General features: G+C 41.8%; 1 protein-coding gene across 8 annotated transcripts in view; it reads right to left on the bottom strand.

Moving 5' to 3' along the window:
- Positions 1–602: 602 nt before the first annotated feature.
- The window catches only part of plch1 (phospholipase C, eta 1), a 67,897-nt gene continuing 48,817 nt past the window's right edge, over positions 603–19,682 (bottom strand). For 3 of the 8 annotated variants that reach the window (XM_055045344.1, XM_055045345.1, XM_055045342.1), the window contains 14 exons: positions 18,992–19,099; positions 15,777–15,932; positions 14,973–15,035; positions 13,128–13,222; positions 12,054–12,151; positions 11,760–11,939; positions 9,643–9,750; positions 8,266–8,390; positions 7,992–8,076; positions 7,385–7,531; positions 7,081–7,160; positions 6,887–6,946; positions 5,564–5,954; positions 603–4,351 (listed from right to left, as the gene is read on the bottom strand). In XM_055045344.1, coding sequence (XP_054901319.1) covers positions 1,737–4,351; positions 5,564–5,954; positions 6,887–6,946; positions 7,081–7,160; positions 7,385–7,531; positions 7,992–8,076; positions 8,266–8,390; positions 9,643–9,750; positions 11,760–11,939; positions 12,054–12,151; positions 13,128–13,222; positions 14,973–15,035; positions 15,777–15,932; positions 18,992–19,099 — 4,311 coding nt within the window. In that variant the 3' untranslated portion in view covers positions 603–1,736. Of the gene's footprint in view, positions 4,352–5,223; positions 5,356–5,563; positions 5,955–6,886; positions 6,947–7,080; positions 7,161–7,384; positions 7,532–7,991; positions 8,077–8,265; positions 8,391–9,642; positions 9,751–11,759; positions 12,152–13,127; positions 13,223–14,972; positions 15,036–15,776; positions 15,933–18,991; positions 19,100–19,682 lie in introns of all 8 variants that reach the window. The other 5 variants (XR_008606978.1, XM_055045346.1, XM_055045348.1 and 2 more) reach the window with 5 other exon arrangements.

Raw genomic sequence — 19,682 nt, 5'->3', positions numbered from 1 at the left:
CTCTGGCTGAACAATATGCTGACCAACACAGCCTGGCTGTGTTGGTCAGCATATTCTCCAAGGTTTTGTTAAGGCAGAGAGAGTCCAACTAGTGCTACGTTTAATGGGAAACCATTCAAATTTTTTAACAACTCTGATGGACACTGAGCAGCTATTTCCCCTGCCAGTTTCATACACATTTCCCTCGTGAATAGTGAATTTACGGCCTCTTGCTCTTCACCTGGAGAAAAAGTTAACGAGTAATTTTATCTGAGCGGGGTTTTTTGATGATCATTTTCAGTTTATTTTGGGGGGTTTTTTCCCCACATTTTTAGTTTTAAAAATGATGAAATGTGCTGCACTGGCTTTGCATGATGGAGTCAGCTGTTGATAAAAGCAGCTGACTTTTGCCTCAACTCTCCAGGGGTCAGCAATTGAAGCAATGTGTTGAAAATTGCAAATTATCAGTGTAAGCTTGAAACACTCCACTATTTACAACTTATCCGATAAGTCGTAAAATGACGTCTGAATGGTTAACACATAAATAAATTAACTCGTGCCTAAAACTGTTTTCATCTAATTTTAAAGAAAACTGCTTAGCAAAAGAGAAAATACACAGTGTGTTCAAACCAATTATTTCTATCTTTTATTGCATTGATAGGAAAAATCCTCACAGTTCCGCAGTGAGCAACAATACAAAGAACAAAAAAAAAAAAAAAGAGTGTGGCGTAATACTGGAACTTCTCTCTACAGAAAAACCAACAGCATTGTTGTCTTCATTTCCTTCGTCTGACTCTTTATCCATCGTTTCAGTCACTCGGGCCGTCAAGTTGTACAAAACAAAATAACCAGGAAGAACAAGAGTATTTTCACTGTCTGTATCAAAGCAATTATAAAAATAAAAACCTTTAAATTCCAATTCTCCTAATTTTCTTCTCTTTTTTTGCCATCAAATTCTACAGGTTGTCGAGAGTAAACAAGTCCAAGTACAGAAGTTAAATGAACTGTATTGCACTTTAATACAAACATGCCTGCAACCTCTGTTTGCTCTGTGCAAATGTGTTTGGGTAATCCAACATCTATTGTATAAACTAGTGCATAGTCATGCTTGACATGTTCACATGTAACATGCACAAACATACATGTGAAGTTCAAAGTGGTTCTCTGCTAAAAGCGACCTCAAATGAAAAGTCCTATCAAGGGCATTTATAAATGACACAGTTAAGGAAGTTCCACAGTTAAGGAAGACTTACATTTGATAGACGAAAAGATGAACCCCACCTATTAAAAGTAGCCGCTTCGTTATCTACACATTCAAAGGATGCGAAGAAAGAGATTATTTCTCTGCTTTTACTTTTTCTTTTTTGCTTCATTGTCATTGTACAAACGTTGGACGGTACAACACAAGGACAAAGATTATAAGATTCTGTACAATCTGTTCAGGAAGCCATTTGAAGGGAGCCAAAGTCCCCAAGTACATTTACACATTAGGGAGAATATAGACAATACACAGCCAACAACATCATTCTTGACAGGAAAGTGGACATTTCATACAGGTGGACATTTCATGCGTTCAGGTCCAACCGTGGGATAATATGCAACATTTCACTATTAACATTGTAGACTATTAACAGCCCAGACGTGTCAATAAAACAAGTGCAATATTTCATTTTACTGGTCTTCTGGCTTTTGGTATAACTGAATCTAAAGAAGGTTAAGTACTTTGTCCTTCGTTCCAGGTCATGGTACAGTCACACCTACAACCTGAGTAGAAAGTAGACTTCAGGTTCAGATTCGGAATGAGAAGTGACACCAAGTGAGAGAGAGTCGTCTGTGTAGTACCGATCTCTGAAGTGGTCCACGTTGCCGTAACGTACCGACGTGCAGGCTCCTTCGGGGAGTCCTCTGTCCTCCAGCTCATCCAGGTAGCCTGCTATGTAGGAGCCGGTGGAGTGTCTGTTAGGTGGTTGATTCTGCAGGGATGGTTTGTTCCTCCATACTACTCCACCAAAGCTGTCACTGTTACTGATCGCCACCCCCGGCCGAGCCTTGAGGGCCTCTTGTTGTCTCTCGCGGGCACGGCTGTTGATGTGGCGCACTCGGCTTTGGCTTCGCGAAGACAGGCGTCGGGCAAGCATCGGAGGAGGGGAATCGTCCGTGTCTCTGGAAACAATTGGAGACACACTTGCTTCTTGGGGTTGTGCCGGTTGGATTTTCGCTTCTTGTTGCAACTGAGTCGACTGTGGTCGTTCTTTGAGACCATCATCTAACTCTAAGCTAACCAGCCTGCGTAGCTGTTCTGTAAGTGGATCGCTAGACTTTGTGTGAAAAGAGTGTTTGCCTGTTGTGTCTGGAGGCTTTGGCCTTGTTGTGAAAGGAGTGATGAAACTGCGGCTAATTATGTTGTATTTGCTTTGAAAGTTGCAAGAAATGTCTTCAGAGGTCAGGTCCCCGAGAGACTTAGACTTGCAGGGCTTTCGGGATGTGGAGTCAGTGATAGGCAGTGAAGACTGTAGATAAGCTAATGAAGGACCTGAATTTGATTGCATTGAGTCTCTGACTTTGGACGATTGGTTTTGTCTGCTATGAATGAGGTTGGTCTTGTATTTTCCAGTCTGTAAAAACTGTGTTTGACCTTGGCTATGTAGTTGGACGTTTTGAGAAGTTTTAGACTCTAATGAGGGCATAATGCAACGATGGTCGAGATGGCTATGCAATGCTTTACATTCAGAAGAAGGAGAGCATAGGGCTCGATGTCTGGACCTGCTCTGAGAGACAGAACATTGTCGCAGAAGACTTTCAGCAGAGGAAAAACCATTGTGGAAACCTACACTCTCTGATGTAATTTGATTGTTTTCTGGTCTTTGTTGATGAGACCCGTTAAAGAGCAGCGTCGGACTACACCTCCGTAAGTCGGGCATTTGGCTGTTGTTAAGTAAGTCAGAGTTGCCCTTAGGTATGGGGTAGATGTTCTGACGAAGAGCACTGGGGTTTAAGAGTCTGGAGCTGATATAACTCTGACCTAGTGGAAGTTGTTGATGGTGATTAGTCACTTGATGGCATTGCCTATTCACTGGGAATGAAAATTGTGAAGATGCTAGATGAGATGATTGTGCTGGGTTCGGTGGTTGGGAGGACTTTCGAGAAAAGTCGTGATTTTGGTAAATAGCTTGGTGTTTAGCTGGACTTGAAAGCCTTCCCCACTGCTTGCTTTGGTTTGGCATGATCTGCAATGGATCTTCATCAACGTTTAGCTCCACTTCCGTAAATGACTCTCCGGCTGAATGGTGGAGAATCTGAACACAGTCACTGGAGAAGGAGCTCACGCACCTTTTAGAAGTACCCCTTTCTGTTTTAGGCGCTGCAAATGGAACGTCTTCCACCTCCTCGTAAACCCTCTCCTCTGGCTCTGCAGCTTCTTGTCTTTCGCCCCACATTCTTTCCACACTGCTTCCTTTCCCTAAGTTTAGATTAGATTTTACAGGTGAGGACCCCAGACTGCTGGAAGGCGTGCTCCCTGTAGTATCTGCTTGAACATGGACCGTCTGCTTCCTCAGGTTGTACACAGACACAGGCGTCAAAACTTCTTCATCCAGGATAGTGTAGACCTCTTCAAGCTCAGCAGTTTCTGGGCTCGAGACGAGAGCTGCAGCAAGTTTATCTTTAGTCTTGTTGGGTGAACAAGTGCTACTGTGTACATGACTTGAATTTTGGGAGTTTGTCAACAGTTTGTGTTTCGGAGATGCCATTTTGTTCATGAGAGGAGACCTTAGATCTTTTCGGAAATTAGGTGAAGTAGCCCTAAAGTTCAAGTGGGATGAAGTGATGGCCTGAGATGGTGTAGTTAAATTCCTTAGATCACCAGTGCATTCAAACTGATCAATTAAAGCAGAAACAGAGCAACAAGTGTCTTGTTCGTTGCCCAAAGACACTCCGTCAATGAGTCTAGATATAGTGCTATCATGCAAAGAGCTGGGAGAAAAGCTTGTTCCAGGAACAGCTGGCAAAGATGAAGGTGCAGAGGAAGTGGAGGAGGAGCTTGACAGTGCAAGAGTGAATGTTGTACTATTTGATGACGTTTCTGGTTTATCCGATGTTGTTTGGCTTTTTGTCAAAGGAGACATAGAGGCAGCTTTCTCTGTTACTTTGGGGAAGTTACTGGATTTGCTTTGTTCTGACTGGTAATTGACATAAACTTCTTCCTTTCTTATCCCCCCTCCACCAATAACCAGATAGGAAGTCTCCTCTGGTTGATCACGCTCCTTCTTTCTGTTTGTCTTTGAAGTTGTAGAGGCAAGCGATTTAACAGAAAACGATGGCTCAAAGAAAGCATCCACGGAGGAAGACCTGGGCCTGTCGAATCGGGAAGCTCCTGTGGACACAGAGACGGCAGCGAAAAGCTCAATGAATATGGGCCGACACGTTACACTGGGGACAGAACTGGAGGCTCCAGGTCAATTGGCCCCTTCACCGATTCGCACTGACAAGTAGGCGTTTTGTCCCATTTTGCTCATCTCGTAACTGTAACCAAAATATTTTCTACTTTTTTCTTTTGCTTACTTCTCTTGTCAGCTACAAATTCAATCAACGTTAGAAATAAACAATTATAAAAATGTTTCAGTGTTAATGTTATTGAATATTGTTGCAAAATATTGATCAAATCAAGTAATTTCCCAAGTTGGGGATGAATGCAATATCTGTTCTATCCTACATTTTTTAGCATAGTTAAAAAACATTTCTTCTTGCAGTAGATTGTCAGTAGAAACTCGACTTAACGTTTCAAACATCTGAATATATGTATATATTGACTCATAAGAACCAGATGTCTGGTAGCAATCCTTTTTCTTTTCGTATTCAAAATAGCCTTGTCAGACCAGAACTGTTTGTGCACGAGAGGGCAAAGGGACAACATAATCGGTACCAAGACCATAAAGCTTACAAGCAAAACAATTGACGGGTCAGCCATGGCAAGGCAACATTTATACACAAACAAATGGACCAGCAAGAACAACAGCCAAGGCAAAGCTGGAACAATGGGTCTGGAGGTTGGAACAGTAAAACTAGGAGACACTTTTGCAGATATCAAACATTGAAAATGGTAAAATGGGGTTGGTTTGGTAAAATGGGAGCTGATGGCACATTGATGAATCTCTCAGACCATTTTCAAAGCAAATACACTGGGTGAATGCAATGCTTGCATGTTTTTGACCAATGCCGCCTTCAGACAATAGTATTTCTCATTACCTGGAGGGATTTCCTAGTCAGTTCTCTACTATAAAGAAACGCAGCAAATGAAGGTGGGACAGAAAGAGCGTGTTAATGTCTCATGGAGATTAGACCGTGATCCATCAGTTCACAAGGTTACTGTGCATGTAGCTGTTGCAGAAGAAGGACAGAAAAGATCTTAGATTCACCCTGTGGTAAATCGGCTGGATTGATACACCCTTATTGCCCTTCTTACAGAAAAATAACAGCATCAAATTGTTAGACAAATTATAAATACAGGCAATTTCAAGTAGTAGTTTGTATGTAAATTGCATGAGTCTAAAAATCTTTTTACTTGGATTAGTGCAAAAATACCCACCGATGATCGTGTCTGCACCCAAATCATGCTGTTCCTTGTCTGGGGAGCAGATTGACAGCTGCCCTTGCAGAAGCCTGTCTAATGGCATAGAAACGGGTCTATGGACAAGAGGGGCTCGAGGTTGAAGTGGCTTCTCGGCCCCTTCTGCCCTCGCTGAGAGCCCTTCTCCCCCTGAAGCCCCTGCATCAGTGCCATTCCTGTGATCAGACATCGAAGCCACAGACTCTGATAGCGCCATCTTAGTCTTCTTCCGGCCCTTTGCCGGGGCGCTGGCTGTTCGACGCAGGAGGTGATCACTAATTGAGCGCTTCCGAAGACCAGAGGTGTTGGTGTCCACAGAGGACTTGGAGGAACGATTGAAGAAACCTCGAATGCCTCGTAGTTGGTGACCCTGAGTACAGGTGTATCAGAAATAAGAAATCAGCAAAAGGCGTACACAGCTGTAAACATAACAGACCAGACTGTCACCGACAGTAATTATGTTAAAAAAGCAAAAGGAAATGTCCTTTTGGATGATTATAACACTGTATCGTTATAACCTACAGCTCATAAAACCCATAATGCAGTTTCTCAACTGATTTAAATGTCAAATAAGACAAATAACTAAAAATGATTCTTGCAGGATTGTCGGCTGACTGAAAACAGAGTTTCTGAAGGGTCTTAAGAAGTCATAAAACTCATAAATTTCAGAGGCCTAAAAAGTCTCGACATGACTGTTCAAACTAGGTCCAAAATCGAGTACTTTTATGCATTTATTTACTTTAGAAGTGCACAATGATCAATAATTGATTCCCTCTGCAGTAGTTGCTACAAAGGAATTGTTATAGAAGAAAAAACTCCTAAACACCAACATAAAAATTTTCTCTATACAGCTTTAGCATATTAAAGTTTTGCAAATGTACTCTTATTGTACACTGTAAAAAGAAATGCACTTCTGACATGCAGGACAAAAGGTACAAGCTTTTACACGTCGTGGATGTGAATGAAAACGAATGAATCAAAGAGTGAATTTTATGGACAGGTAGACGCTCGCGAGAACTGAACTGACATGCTTTTAAAAACACATCCTATAGATGGCAACCTTACACCTCAGGCACAGCAAATGTGATGCAAGAAGCTGTTTATTTGTGCATGCATGCCATGCGGTTACCATTTTGTTGCAATAAAATGACAATGATGGTATAAAACCAACAAATTTGGCAAGCAGATTGCGAGCTGACTAAAATTCAGCCACCAGCATCTCCTTTGGATGTACGACTGCACACAAACTGCATGCATTGCTTTTTCATGCAGCACCGCAGAGAACTCAGGGGCTCCATATACCTTGCTGGTTCCTAAAAAGTGCATTATGGTAAAGCTTGGGTTCAGGACAAGAGGGCTCCACTGGAGAGAGAAAATAGTGGAGGGAGCAGAGCCTCAGTTGACTGATGTGTTGAGAAGGAATGACACGTGTTTTTCTCCACAATATAATTTTAGCTGGCAAAAGAGACCAAAGGCAAAGACTGCAGAGCCCTTACCTTCCCATAGACATCGTGCACTGACACGTGCACAAAGATGGACGCCTCAGTCAGGCCCTCCAGGTAGACGTGTCTGTAACCTGTAGTTTAGAAATGAAATATATTAAGGAGAAGACGCGTTTAAGAACAGTTGTCATCACACTTGGTTGTAAGGTCTGAGAGGTTGGAATCAATTACAGTGAACGTTGTGAAATCGTGTTACTATGCATTGTTTTTAAACTGTAAATCACAAAGTGATGCATTCACGTATATCACAGTGCCTCAATTAAGCATTAAGGAGAAAAGGGCAGAGTTGTACACAGACCAGGCATCAGGCTACTGAAGGCAACAGTCCGTTGACCAATGAAGTCTCGTCCGATTGGGTCGTGGTCCCAGACGAGGAAACGCACAAGAGCCAGCTCAGCCATATGAAGTGTGAAGGACAGAGTCTCCTCCCACACTGGATTAAAACCTACAGCCAACGTATGTTCACAATGATTAGGATCTGCATCTCTTGAATGACATTTTTGTCGCAACACAAACAACTCTGTTCAGCAATCACTGCCTTCGTTCTTAACCTAATGCTTAAAAAAAAAAGTCAAGGTTTGATGCTTGCTTAATCTTTTTCTTTCTCCACAGAAACAACAAAGAAATGTTGAAACCATTCACAGCTCACATATAAGACTGACGCCCAATGTAGCTCGGAACACAAGCTGGATATATTTGGTGTTTTGCTAACTGATGATATCCGTACAAGTCAATAAAAATGACTTTTATTCCAGTTTAGGCATTCAAACACTACTGAAACTGCATAATATAAAGCAAAACCAACTGTGACATTGCCCTTCAGAGCCAATAAAACCTACCACTAAATCCAAATAAACACTGCAGTGATACAAGGTCACTGACTCATTCGAGTGCGGTTTTCTTACCGTTGTCATCAACAACTCTCGTCTGTTCCTTGCAGCAGTCAATGGGCAAACCAATGATCTCCACTTCAACGAATGGATCGATGATCTGAAGGCGGCAGAGATAATCAAAATTCTGCTGCTGCCCTCCTTTTATTTATGCTGTGAGCAGGTTTTACGTTCCCGAGCAGTCGAGCGCGAGAGAACAAGTGTGTGTAGAAACAATTACGCTCCACAGAAGACAGAAAGACAGATGGAGAATGTGAGAATGCCGAGCTCTGCGTCGCGCTGCCTTTACCTCGCCGCGGTCCCCCAGCATGGAGTCCGGTGGTTTGGGCAGCTGCTGTCCACTAATGATCTTGAGTATGAGCTGTTTCTTGGGGTAAGCTGGAAGTGGGTCATCACTGAATGGGTTGAAGGAGCCTACAGGGAGTAAAAGATGGCAGAGCAGCAACTTCAATTAATGTCATCATTTAATCCTAACATTAGGCCCTCTGTCCCCGTCATTTCCTCTGAGGAAACGTTTTTTTACAGCTCTCCAGTTATGTAAAATATAAAATCTGTATATTGCAGCGTAACACCTCAGATTCTACATTTTAGGATGTCTTGTTGAATCACGCACAATGTTGTAATATATTTGCTACCTTGGCTTTACCAAACTTAAAGCAGTTTTACTTTCAGCAATGTGGGGTTTCTGGGATGTACCACATTTTCACCTTCTGAATAATAATACGTCACGTGACTTATTAAATTTGTTCAGACTCCAAAATAAGAAAGCAACCGCGAAGACATCCAATGGCCTGAGCCTGTTCTAGGCCTCTCTGCGTTTCCCCTAGAAGAATAACGGGTTGTGCCAAGTTTTCCTCATCGGCCGAGCTAAAAGATAGAAGTGTTGAAAGTCCAGGAGTCAGTCGGTCGTGCACAACAAATTCTGCAGAGTCAAATCAACTATGCCAGGTCTACTTGGTCCTTTTCAGAAATGGCATTAATTTAACTCTAGCAGAATTATTTCCATAATGGTTTGAGTAATTATAACTACTTCAAGTGTTAAAATTATTCCGTTTTTTGAGTAAAATTAACACCGGTTCTGATAAGGCCCAAATAGACTCGGCATAGTGTTGATTTAACTCTGCAGAATTTGCTGCGTAAGCAACAATGTGATTTTGGTTCGCACAGTGAAGAAGGTCAGTTCTTTCGCTCGCAGTGGTTCTGGTCCAGAAAGCTGCCAAATCACAAACACTTCAGAAACATTGAATTTCTCCCTTTTTGCGCTCGTCTCTTTCAGATCAACTGGGAATTAGTGATCAGATTTCTAATCCATTAAGCCTCTCTAAACTCAAGAGAGATGGTAAAATTCTCCAAGAAAGACCTTTTAAGAGAGCAAATAATATTTTGAACACCAGGATTTCTGTGATTCTTCTCGTAAGTTGAAATAGTTGCAAATCCAGCACTAGAATCTTCACTTTAATCTTGGTGCTTTTGACTTACCTGGTGAAAAGACAACAATTTGATTGAAAATAAAACAAATTCTTAAGTATGTAGTTTTTTTCTTGCAACACTTAATTGAAATGTAATTGTACCTAATAATTTGAGGACTACACTTCCTCCACAGCTTCACTAAAAAACTGTATCTGTATTTTTGGTATTTTTGGATTTATTCGGTGCATGGTTTTACCTTTACACATTGGAGGGGGCTTGAGGACGTAACCAATACCTCCATTCACCATGAACTTGGATCTGTTGAGCTGCATCATCCTCCCGTCTGTTTGATAGTTTAGTGCAACTAAAAAAAAACACAACAAAAACAACTTGTTAGTTATGAAATTTCACCTAAACTTTGATACATGAATCTGCATTGAGGGGTAAATTAAAACATAAATAATTCTCAGTTTGTGTATAGGCTGAAGCAGGGTTTAGATGTATGGCTTCGGGCCGGGTTTGGCCAAAATTGCTTTCTTTATTGTGGTGTCGGATCGGGCTCGGGATTCTGTGGTGAGTTTAATAAGCCTCCAATACAAACAGCACAGATAAGACCAAACGTAATCACGAGATATAAAGTTGTGTTAATCTACTTATTATAGTTTAAAGCATGCTTAGGGACTTCAAACGTGTTGAGGACAGCGAGAAAATAAGGTCCAGACGTTCACTGGACAGTAACCAACACAACGCATTGCATAATAAATGCACTTGCTGCGCCGCTCTGCGCCGCTCCCATCAGTCACACATCCCAGATGATTTGCACTTGACTCAACAAGCGACGACGTGGAGCTGGAAGATGCTCAACCAAAGCTACAAACAGCAGAAGTTACGCTTTCTACTCAACATAGTGGCCTAAAAATGAAAGCAGTACAATCTTAATGAGAGTAATGTGTTGGGTTTACTTCCGGTTCAGACATATAATTAGTTTAATTATCGGGTCGGAGACTTTAGGCCCAGTCTAAACTCTGATATGAAGTCTGGAGATACCAACCTGAAAAGGGAAAAAGTCACCATCACTGCTTAAACTTCATAGCACTGGAAGGAGGCCTTGAAATGACCCTGGTCAGAAATATTCCTGTGATTATTTTAACCATAGCAGAAAAGCAAAGCTGCACAATAATATCAAAAAGCAGACAATTGCATCAGTTTTGTCACAGGTCAGATTCTCAAAAACCAAAACATAACCAGGAAGTAGCAGCAAGATGGCAAACGTCCAAACAAGCTTTTTGCAGAGAGACGGAACAAAAGTGCCTGAAACTAGAACTGAGAACATTTCTGCAGTTTTCAAAAGCTGTGCGCTAAAGGGGAGACAGATGAAGGTAAGGTACACAAACCATTGCGTTGGTTTTTTCCCCCTGTTTTTCATCAGCAAAAGAGAAAAAGAACGCTGTCATTGTTCTTAAAATATTAATGAAATGTGCCGTGACTGCTTCACCTTCTGAAATATTTTTGCAGAGTTCCCGCTTTGTACTGTCTGACTTGCTTTCTGCTCTGTCTTGTTTCATTTAACTACTTCAACCTATTTATGATCATTTTCACCCATTGTCTTCTTCAGTATATAAGGTTTACTTTCATCCCTGTTCAAGAGTCTAGTCTTAGGTTTTGAATTTTTACAAACAAAAACGGAACAATTTCTCATTTGTTTTTAATATCACGCTCAATCTTACATTTTGTTTTCATATTTAATCACTTAGTTAAATGATTAAATATGAAATTAATCACTACAGATCCCTTTGCTGTGTTTAAAAGTTTCCTTTTCTTCATCAGATGCTTCTTGTCTGAGTCATTACATGGAGTCATCTGTGTGAAAACGTTTCACCCCAAAGCTTATCCCAGAATTAGAAATTAGAGTTGTATGCCATTAAGTGGATAGACAGTACCATATGAATACTGACTTAATAAATATGTGAGATATACTGTGTCTTTAAACTGAACACGCAACTTGTTGTTAATAAAAGTTTTGCAGTGCCTTGCAAAAATATGAACACTTGTTAAACTTTTTCACATTTTGATGCATTTTGTCAGGATTAAATGTGACAGACCAGATTACCGTGCATAGTTCTGTGATTCCTAATTCGCAATATTGTTTAGAAATAAGTCTGATATGCATTTGCAGTCTCACGTGAAAGCAAGCTATATGTTTGCGATACAAGGTGCTGTAGTCAAGAAAGTCTGTCCTTTAGAACCTCAATAGACAATTGTCCCTGAAATTTAGCTACTGACTGAAACATGACAAAAAAAAAAGCAAGACCGTTTGAGAGGTGTGGATAATTTCAAGTAGTAAAATCTTAAATAGACGATTCAACTTCTCACCCAATTGACAACCAACGTTCCAGTAAAACTGCGGGTTAAAATTGGACGAGTCGATGCGATAGGCTGAGGGGTAAATCCTCGACAGCTGCCTCTGGTTGAAAGCCAGGAACTGCTCGGCCCTGTGATTGACCAGAGATTGCGCTCTGGTCTCGCTGAAAGACAAAACATCGCCCGGAGTGCCTAAAAAACAACAACAACAACAACAACAGAGGCAGGGAGTGAGAGAATGTCCACAGGGGTTTCGGAAGCATTGCAATTTACGGCTTGTGAGTGGAATTGTCGCCTTTGTTTCACCTTCGTTTAAGCATTCCTGCGAGGCGACAGAATTGGTGAACACCACCAGGTTTGACAGATCTCGACTTAGTTTCATTGTCTTCCTCTTCCGTCCGCCCCTAAAAATACATTTTGAAAAACAGGACAGGGGAGCGATCAGATAGACTTTGGTCAGTCTCACTGACCCATTTACAGTGGAAATTCGTCGCAGGGTGGAGAGGATTGTCCACAAGAGGCAGCTTGCAAACCACAGGAAAGAGCATCAAAGGCAAAAAGCTTAATGGGAACCAGCACACACGCTGTGCCGCAATACTCTCTCATTATTGCACGAGTGCATCCACAAACCACGCACATATCTTCTCAGACAAACACACTCAGACGCATTTAAGGGAGCTGAGATAACTCCCAAAGACATTCATACATGAATCATCAAACAGGAACAGAAACTAGAAGGAGAAAAACTTGAACACAGATTAAGAAATAACAACGAGCTGAAAATCCTTGGCTTACTAAAAACATCGACCAGGAAATAGAACAGAATATGAATTCAGGTGAAACAGAGTGACGGGCAATCAAAGCGAGAAGAGTCACACAAAGATGGAATATGCGACATAAAAAGCAGAATAAACAAACTGGACAGTGAGCGCAACAATTCAACACAAGTACTATGAAAGTACAAAAAGTAGCATATTCTGGTCCACACACATGTGTAACTGGGTAGATTAAATTGCATATGTGTGTGTGTGTGGGGGGGGGGTGTGTGTGTGTGTGTGTGTGTGGGGGGTGTGTGTGTGTGTGTGTGTGTGTGTGTGTGTGTGTGTGTGTGTGTGTGTGTGTGTGTGTGTGTGTGTGTGTGTGTGTGTCAGCATTAAAAGAAAGAAACAATTTACAAGAAAAACTGCCCAACAGTAGAGATGAAGAGACGCCAGCAGAAATGTTATACAGTGATTAAAACTGTGCAAATAAAATCAAAGTTTGGCTGTAATAAGTTGAAACAACAGAATTACTGTAGCCTGTCATATATTCATTTTAAAATAGGACAGGTAGCTATTTTACTGTTAATTCTACATTGTGGTGATGCAGTTCAAAGGTCACCTGTTGAATTGTCCGCCAGCCTCTCTCCCAGACCTTTCCTGAACCTCTTCCTCCTTCTCCACGCTTTGACATGCCAGCCTGGACTTGGAGTGCCTCTGGAAGTGTTGAAACACACATGCAAGTTGAAAAGCAGAAATTTACTCTCCGTGATGTAGGTGTGCTGTGCCTTCAGCTGACAACCCGGAAAATTTGCTAAATGTAAGACACATCATGTCTGAAGCCGCCTACTGGATCCCAGCCCGGCGGTTCTTCAGTGGCCAGAGGGCTGGAGCACGAGTGCTTTTCGTAAATTATGTCCGTCGTAATAAATAGACGCTGCTGTGTGCTTTAGCAATAGCAGTTTGAATGTGTGTCATAGAAATAGCAACAGTATTTCATTTCTTTAAGAGAGGAACCTTACTGGAGTGAAGGGGGGGCTGAGAAGATTAGAAATGTTTAGTAATTATAGTGTTTAGATTTCCAACAAACACGTCGCAGTGTGTGTGTGTGTGTGTGTGTGCGTGTGCGTGTGTGTGCGTGTGTGTGCACATTTGTACACACATGCACGCACACAACCACTGACACAGACGTGGGAGGGCACATCATATGCAAAGAGGGAAGCATTAAAGACTGAAGTGGAAACCTGAGTGGGTAAATACAGGAGGGAAAAGAGGATAGAAAAATCCTGCGAGAGGATGGAAAGTGGCTAAAAACTATGAGTCACGAAATCAATATTTCACAACATTTGTGATGGGAAATCACAAATGTTCATCAAAGACGAAGACGTCGTCAGAGCAAATTTAAATTAAGACAGCATGTCTATAATACAGCATAATATATCATATCTGCATTATTGTGCAAATCACAGATTCTCTATTGTTTTCTTAAATGAATACGATCGACGCTTAATGGCACAAAATTATGCTTCCTCCCATTCAAAATGTCTTTCAGTGCTTTATATGATCATTTTTTTTATATTTTAGTGTTCTGATTTTTTTTTTCAAATGAGTCAGTCCACCTTTTAGGAAGAAAGGAAGGAAACCAGGGAGAGAGAAAAATGAAAAACTGAAAGAGCGCAAAGAAAAAGACTAGAAAAGACAGAAGAGGCGCACAGTCATCCAAGAAGATGCTAAAAAAGGACAGGAAAGAGAGGGAGGAAGACAGAATGACAAAAAGAGGGGAAGGCGACATGAGAAGAAAAACGGAATGACACAAAGACAGACGGACACAAGGAAAGAACGAAACTTAAATAAACGAGGAAGAAAAGGAAGCAAAACAAAAGAAAGGAAAGGACACAAGGAAAGGTGGGAAAAGGAAAACCGGAGGGAATAAGGAAGAAGTTACAAATGACAGACTGGTACATGTGAGGAATTACGGCCAGAATAAAAGGAGAGATGGGAAGACACAAGGACGCAAAGGAAGCATGTAAAAAAAAACAAAGAATAGGAAGAAAGCAGGAAGCGAAAGAAGGAGTAATACAACAACAGGCATTTTGAGTGAAAGGAAATATTTCACAAGGAAAGCAGGGATGAGAAGAGAATGTATCATAACTTTGGGAGGACAGAAGAAAGAAAAGAAAAACACTTTAAAAAACAAATTTAATGCAAAAACGAAGAATGTCTTCAAAGTTTTTTTAGGAAAGGAAAACTTTTAAAAGGATGAATCATCAAACATCAGTCAGCAGTACTGCGATAGAACCGACCTACTGTGACCCAGCCAACCAGTCATGTCCATGTTTTGTGGTGAATGCAAGCAAAATGTTTGTACTTTTAACTAATTCTGAATGAGCCTCTCCATAAACACATCAAAAAGAAGAAGAAATGTTTAAAAAATAAAACGGAGAAAGCCCGTCTTCCTGTGTCTTACCTTCTGTTTGAGTGTTGTGATGAGGGATCTGCTTTGGGATTTCTTCAGAACTCCTTTTGAGCTCTGAACAAAGAAGGAGAGAAAAAGAAAAGCAGAAAAGATATTCAGGGCCTCCTTTTCTACCTCGGCAAGCATTTATTATTTTTTTTTTTTTGTGTTAATATCTGGGTTTCATTAGGTAGTGAAATGCCGAACACATTAGCACCCAGGGAGTCGTTTAAAGCCTGAAGCCTCCGAGCTGAAGCAGGCGCAACAAACGGCACTCAATAAAACATCAGACAGCTGAAGAGAGCCAGTGGGCGAGAGCTGCAAAAACAAACCAGCTCCAAACACTTGGAGAGAAAAAGCCTCAGAGACAGAATGAGGTGAAGGGGATCACCGCCGATGTAGGACTACATTAGAGCGGATCGGAAACCCTGATGCACTACACCCACCGCGCTGAGACGGCAGAATCTCTAAAAATAAGACAAGACGCAAGCGACAAAATGAAATATTAAGTTTCAGACTTTTTTTTTTGTTTGTTTCTTTTTGACCGATTTCACATTCTTCCCGTTTTGACGTGCTTTCGGATGAAGACGCAGAAACCCTGCGGTGGAGCTCGGCGATCTGTGGACCAGCAAGTGTGGCAGGAGCTGGCCTGCTCCTTCACTCCCCGAACCCTCCTCCGTGACTAACACGATGACCTAGATTTCCTCCCCTCCTCTGCGCTGCGTTCTCTCTACATGTTGACGAAGGGTTTCACGAGCGCGGCTCCCGGAAGCCGCCTCGGCTGCCTTCGGGAGGGCCGCGTGGAGCGGAGCGTACCTGGCGCAGGTTCTTCTGGAGGCCCTGGTGCGTGGCTCGGAGCAGAGCCCGGATGCTGAAGCTGTCGGTGTCCTCCTTGTCCACGATGCGAGACTCCTTCAGAAGAGAATCCAGTTTCTTTCTGATGTGAGACTCCACTTGGTGTGTGCCGCTGCCCTAAGTGGAGGGGCGACGTAAGAGAGCTCAGTTTTCGAGACGGGGGGCAAACTGAAACACATTTCACAGAGCCAGGCCTGAAAGGAAAGTCTGACTGCTGGCAAAAATGTCCTTTTCACATTTTGACAGATTACAACCACAATCTGTCATGGTTGTCCTGAGGAATGTATGTGACTGACGAACTTAGTGAAAGGAAATTATGCACAGTATTTTTCAACAAATACACATTTTGAAATCTGGGGGACATTGGCTTATTTTATTTTAACTCGCCTTGCCTGCTGTTGCACTAACTTCTGCCAATCCTGTGGTATGTCTCTTCCAGTAGCTATTCTTCTCTATATTCTGATAATGTTTAAAAAATAAATAAATAAAAATCACAGTTTTGCGATTGTGTTGTTTCCATTAGATAAGAAATGCAATTCAAATCACCCATGAATAAGCCTGCTCAAGCGATAAGTCATTAAAAATCATGGACGGTAACATCTGCACCAGGGAACATCATCAGCCTTCTGAGGAGAAGCCCTTTACATTTGGGAGCAGACGCAAAGTTATGTGGAAACTGCAGTCTGATATTTTACAGAAGAGCCGACAAACTGAGCTTCTGACGACGCTGCGACACCTCTGGTGGAGCCAGCTGCTCGTTTTTCATGAAGGCCAGCGGTGACAAACCAGGGCGTCGCTGCTGTTTGCAAACTGCGAAAAAATTCTTTCCATCTCGGCCCATGTTTCCACAAGCTCCGATTAGTTTTATTATTCCTGCTGAAGAAACATTTCCTCACAGATTGATGTTGCCACCATATTTCACAGTGGGATGGCGTTTCCAGGTGATGTGGAGTGTTAGATTTCATTTAGGAGTAATAGAGAAAAGAAAGCTAAAAACAAGTGCAAACCTAATGTCTTTGTGGAAACTCAAATCCTAGTAAAAGGAATTTATGGTTGCATTGTGGCAAAATGTGAAAAGTCTAAGGGCTTTGTAATCTTTTTGTAAAACTGGGAAGAGCCCAGGAGACAAAAACATTCAAATTTTCACTTTTGACTGCGAGTCCAAAGGCAAAGAATAAATTGCCCAGAGGATGAGTAACATTCTGTCATTCTGCAGCATGACGACCCGCAATTACACGTCTGCAGCTGCGGTGGTACCTCTGTTTCTTTGTCTCTCCTTCATTTCATTTAGCACTAAATGTCAGACGACAGTGGCATGCTAATCATTTGCAGTAAAACTAAAGACATTCTCTCCATACCACTTCCGTCTCTTTCGCATAAAAGGTGTGGTGGAAAATTACTACAAGTTAACATTTGCTGCTCATGTTGTATGAAATGCTTGTGAACTCTCACCAAAATAACTACTTGGGTTACATGTACAAGGTTGGAAGTTGTTTTCTACGGCTGCATCAGAACCAGACTGTCTCACCTCTTGTTTTCAATTCCTTATCCTTTGTCTAAAACTCAAATGTTGTCTCTGCCTGGCAGAGCTTTCCACCAAGACCTGCTTCATTATTGACTGTCCTACAAGCTCTCTGTATTGTGTACAATATATAAATAAAGGGATTTCACCTGACAGTGCTTGATAAAATAGTTTGGGGTTTTTTTCCCACAATAAAGACACGTCAGTCTGTTGGTGCAGCGCAAGCAGGTCACTGCTGTGAAAGCGTACTGGTGTAATGAGCATAAACTCCCAGTAAACTGCCAACATCCCTTTCAAAATGACGATGATCATCTGCTGTGGCATCTGCTGCGCTGCGCCTCCAGCTTAATACGCTCACTTATGAAACCAAACTGGAGAAAGAGACCAGTGCTTTTTCCCATTTTAAATTTGGAAAGGATGTTCCTGGCACCGGCGTGCCAGGAACATCGACACGACGATGACTAAGGATGAACACGGAAATGCCGCGCGCACAACAACCGACTGATCCGCACGAATCCTGCTTGCAGTGAAAATGTCAGCGACGTTGGTCACGCAGGTGTAAAACCTCGTGCCGAATTCAGAAGAGAAATGAAAATGTTCCCTTTTTTCTTTTCTACTTGCATCATTAAGCTTTGCTTACCCTGAAACATTGCTGACAATAATAACCACAAACATCGCCGGCCAATTACTGAAGTCGTTATCTCATCTACGGCATCATCAAGATCACATCAACCAGCCTGGGTTTTGCTGCCTGTGAAGGGTTGAAAAATATGTTTTGAATCCATTTGCTGACCGAGATTCAAAAACCAAATGCAGATTTTAATTTTTTTTGATGTAACATTGAATTAAGGTTTGAAATGCTGTGCAAAATGACCAGAACAGTTGGGATATACATATAGATAGCCTTTGTAGATCCCAACTACAAAGGCTATACATTTTATGTATTCAAATACTAAATGATCTGTTTGCATTTCTAATCATTTTTGGGGGATTTTTTTGTTAAATATGTCTTTGAGAGTCTTAAATGCATGCCAGTAATGCATTTTTTGTTTTCTAATAAGTACTTCTATACAAATCTAAAGTTAAATCTGTAGCTTCCAATCTTCTCCCTGCTTTCTCTTCTGAACCTGCATATCTTTTTATTGCGACTTTCAACACATCTGCTGGAGACTGTCTGTGCTGATCAAATTCGTGTGAAATCTGCTTCCTGTCTTTGTTTTGTCACTTTATATGAAACTAAAGGAATAAAATGTCGAGTAAAGCTTCTTCAACAAGGCTGAAATCAGAACTCTGTGTTCTAGTTTGGCCTTAGCCGCGCTGCCACACATCACGCATTCATCAAATGAAAACTAAACCGAAACCAGAGGGGATATCTAACAACACAATCTACTAAATTAAATTAAGACTGAGCTAATGTTGCAGATGCACAAAGCCGTGAAGCAACTCATTACTTTTTTGCAATGACTGACGGATTCGTTTAAGATTAGTCTTCTAAATAAAAGATTAATGGAGATTCAAGTGTCACATTTGCATGGCTGACATGTTTGAGAATCTCCCTGCTACGATGTCTTAAGATCTTAAGACCGAATAACAGTCACGTCTGAAACATGCTTGGTTAACACATAAGACACACGGCCACATTCCTGTAGCTTACATTGCTGCTCTTGAGTTTGAAGTCCTCTTCAATTTCGTCGGCGCTGTCATCGTCAGACACCTCCCCCTCCTCGGCGTCCGCAGACAGATAGGCAGGCAGGCGCTTTCCCTGGATGGAGAGGAGATAGAGGGAAGGAAGAAGAGAGAAACGCACTCGTTTGATCGCCGGCTGTTCCACGCTAAGGGCGGCACAGGGCCTCCTTCAGTGTTCTGTTTACATGCAGAAGCCCACTCAGGTCGGACCTCGGGGACGGTTTAAAAATAAAAGCCAAACAATTCGGTGTTGCGTATCCCTCCATGCAGGAAGGAGGGACTCCACACTTTTCCCACCAGATGGATGAGCATCCTGCTCCATCCATCTGATGTAAAACTAAAACAGCGTTTAAGTACCGGAGTACCACACTGACAGAAAAACATGACAGTGGTAGGAAAAGTGTGGATTTGTCAGTGTGGTACTCCGGCACTTAAATGCAGTTTTAGTTTTACATCAGATGGATGGAACAGGATGCTCGTCTCCCAAAAAGTCTCAGTTTTATGGAAAAGTTTTCCAGAGGTGTTGGGGGATTATTGAGGTATTTCTGGGAAACTGCAGCTTGTTTTTCTCCTATTTACAGTCAGCGTTGTTATTTTGCCTTGGAACTCTTACTATTGTTCAATAATGAGCTTTGTGGTTGAAGCTGCATTGTGTAACT

Source organism: Poeciliopsis prolifica, unplaced genomic scaffold (genome assembly GCF_027474105.1).
Source record: "Poeciliopsis prolifica strain line A6 unplaced genomic scaffold, Auburn_PproV2 SCAFFOLD022, whole genome shotgun sequence".
NCBI lineage: Eukaryota > Metazoa > Chordata > Actinopteri > Cyprinodontiformes > Poeciliidae > Poeciliopsis > Poeciliopsis prolifica.
Note: the sequence above shows the minus strand (reverse complement) of the source record. Positions and strands in the feature narration are given on the sequence as shown.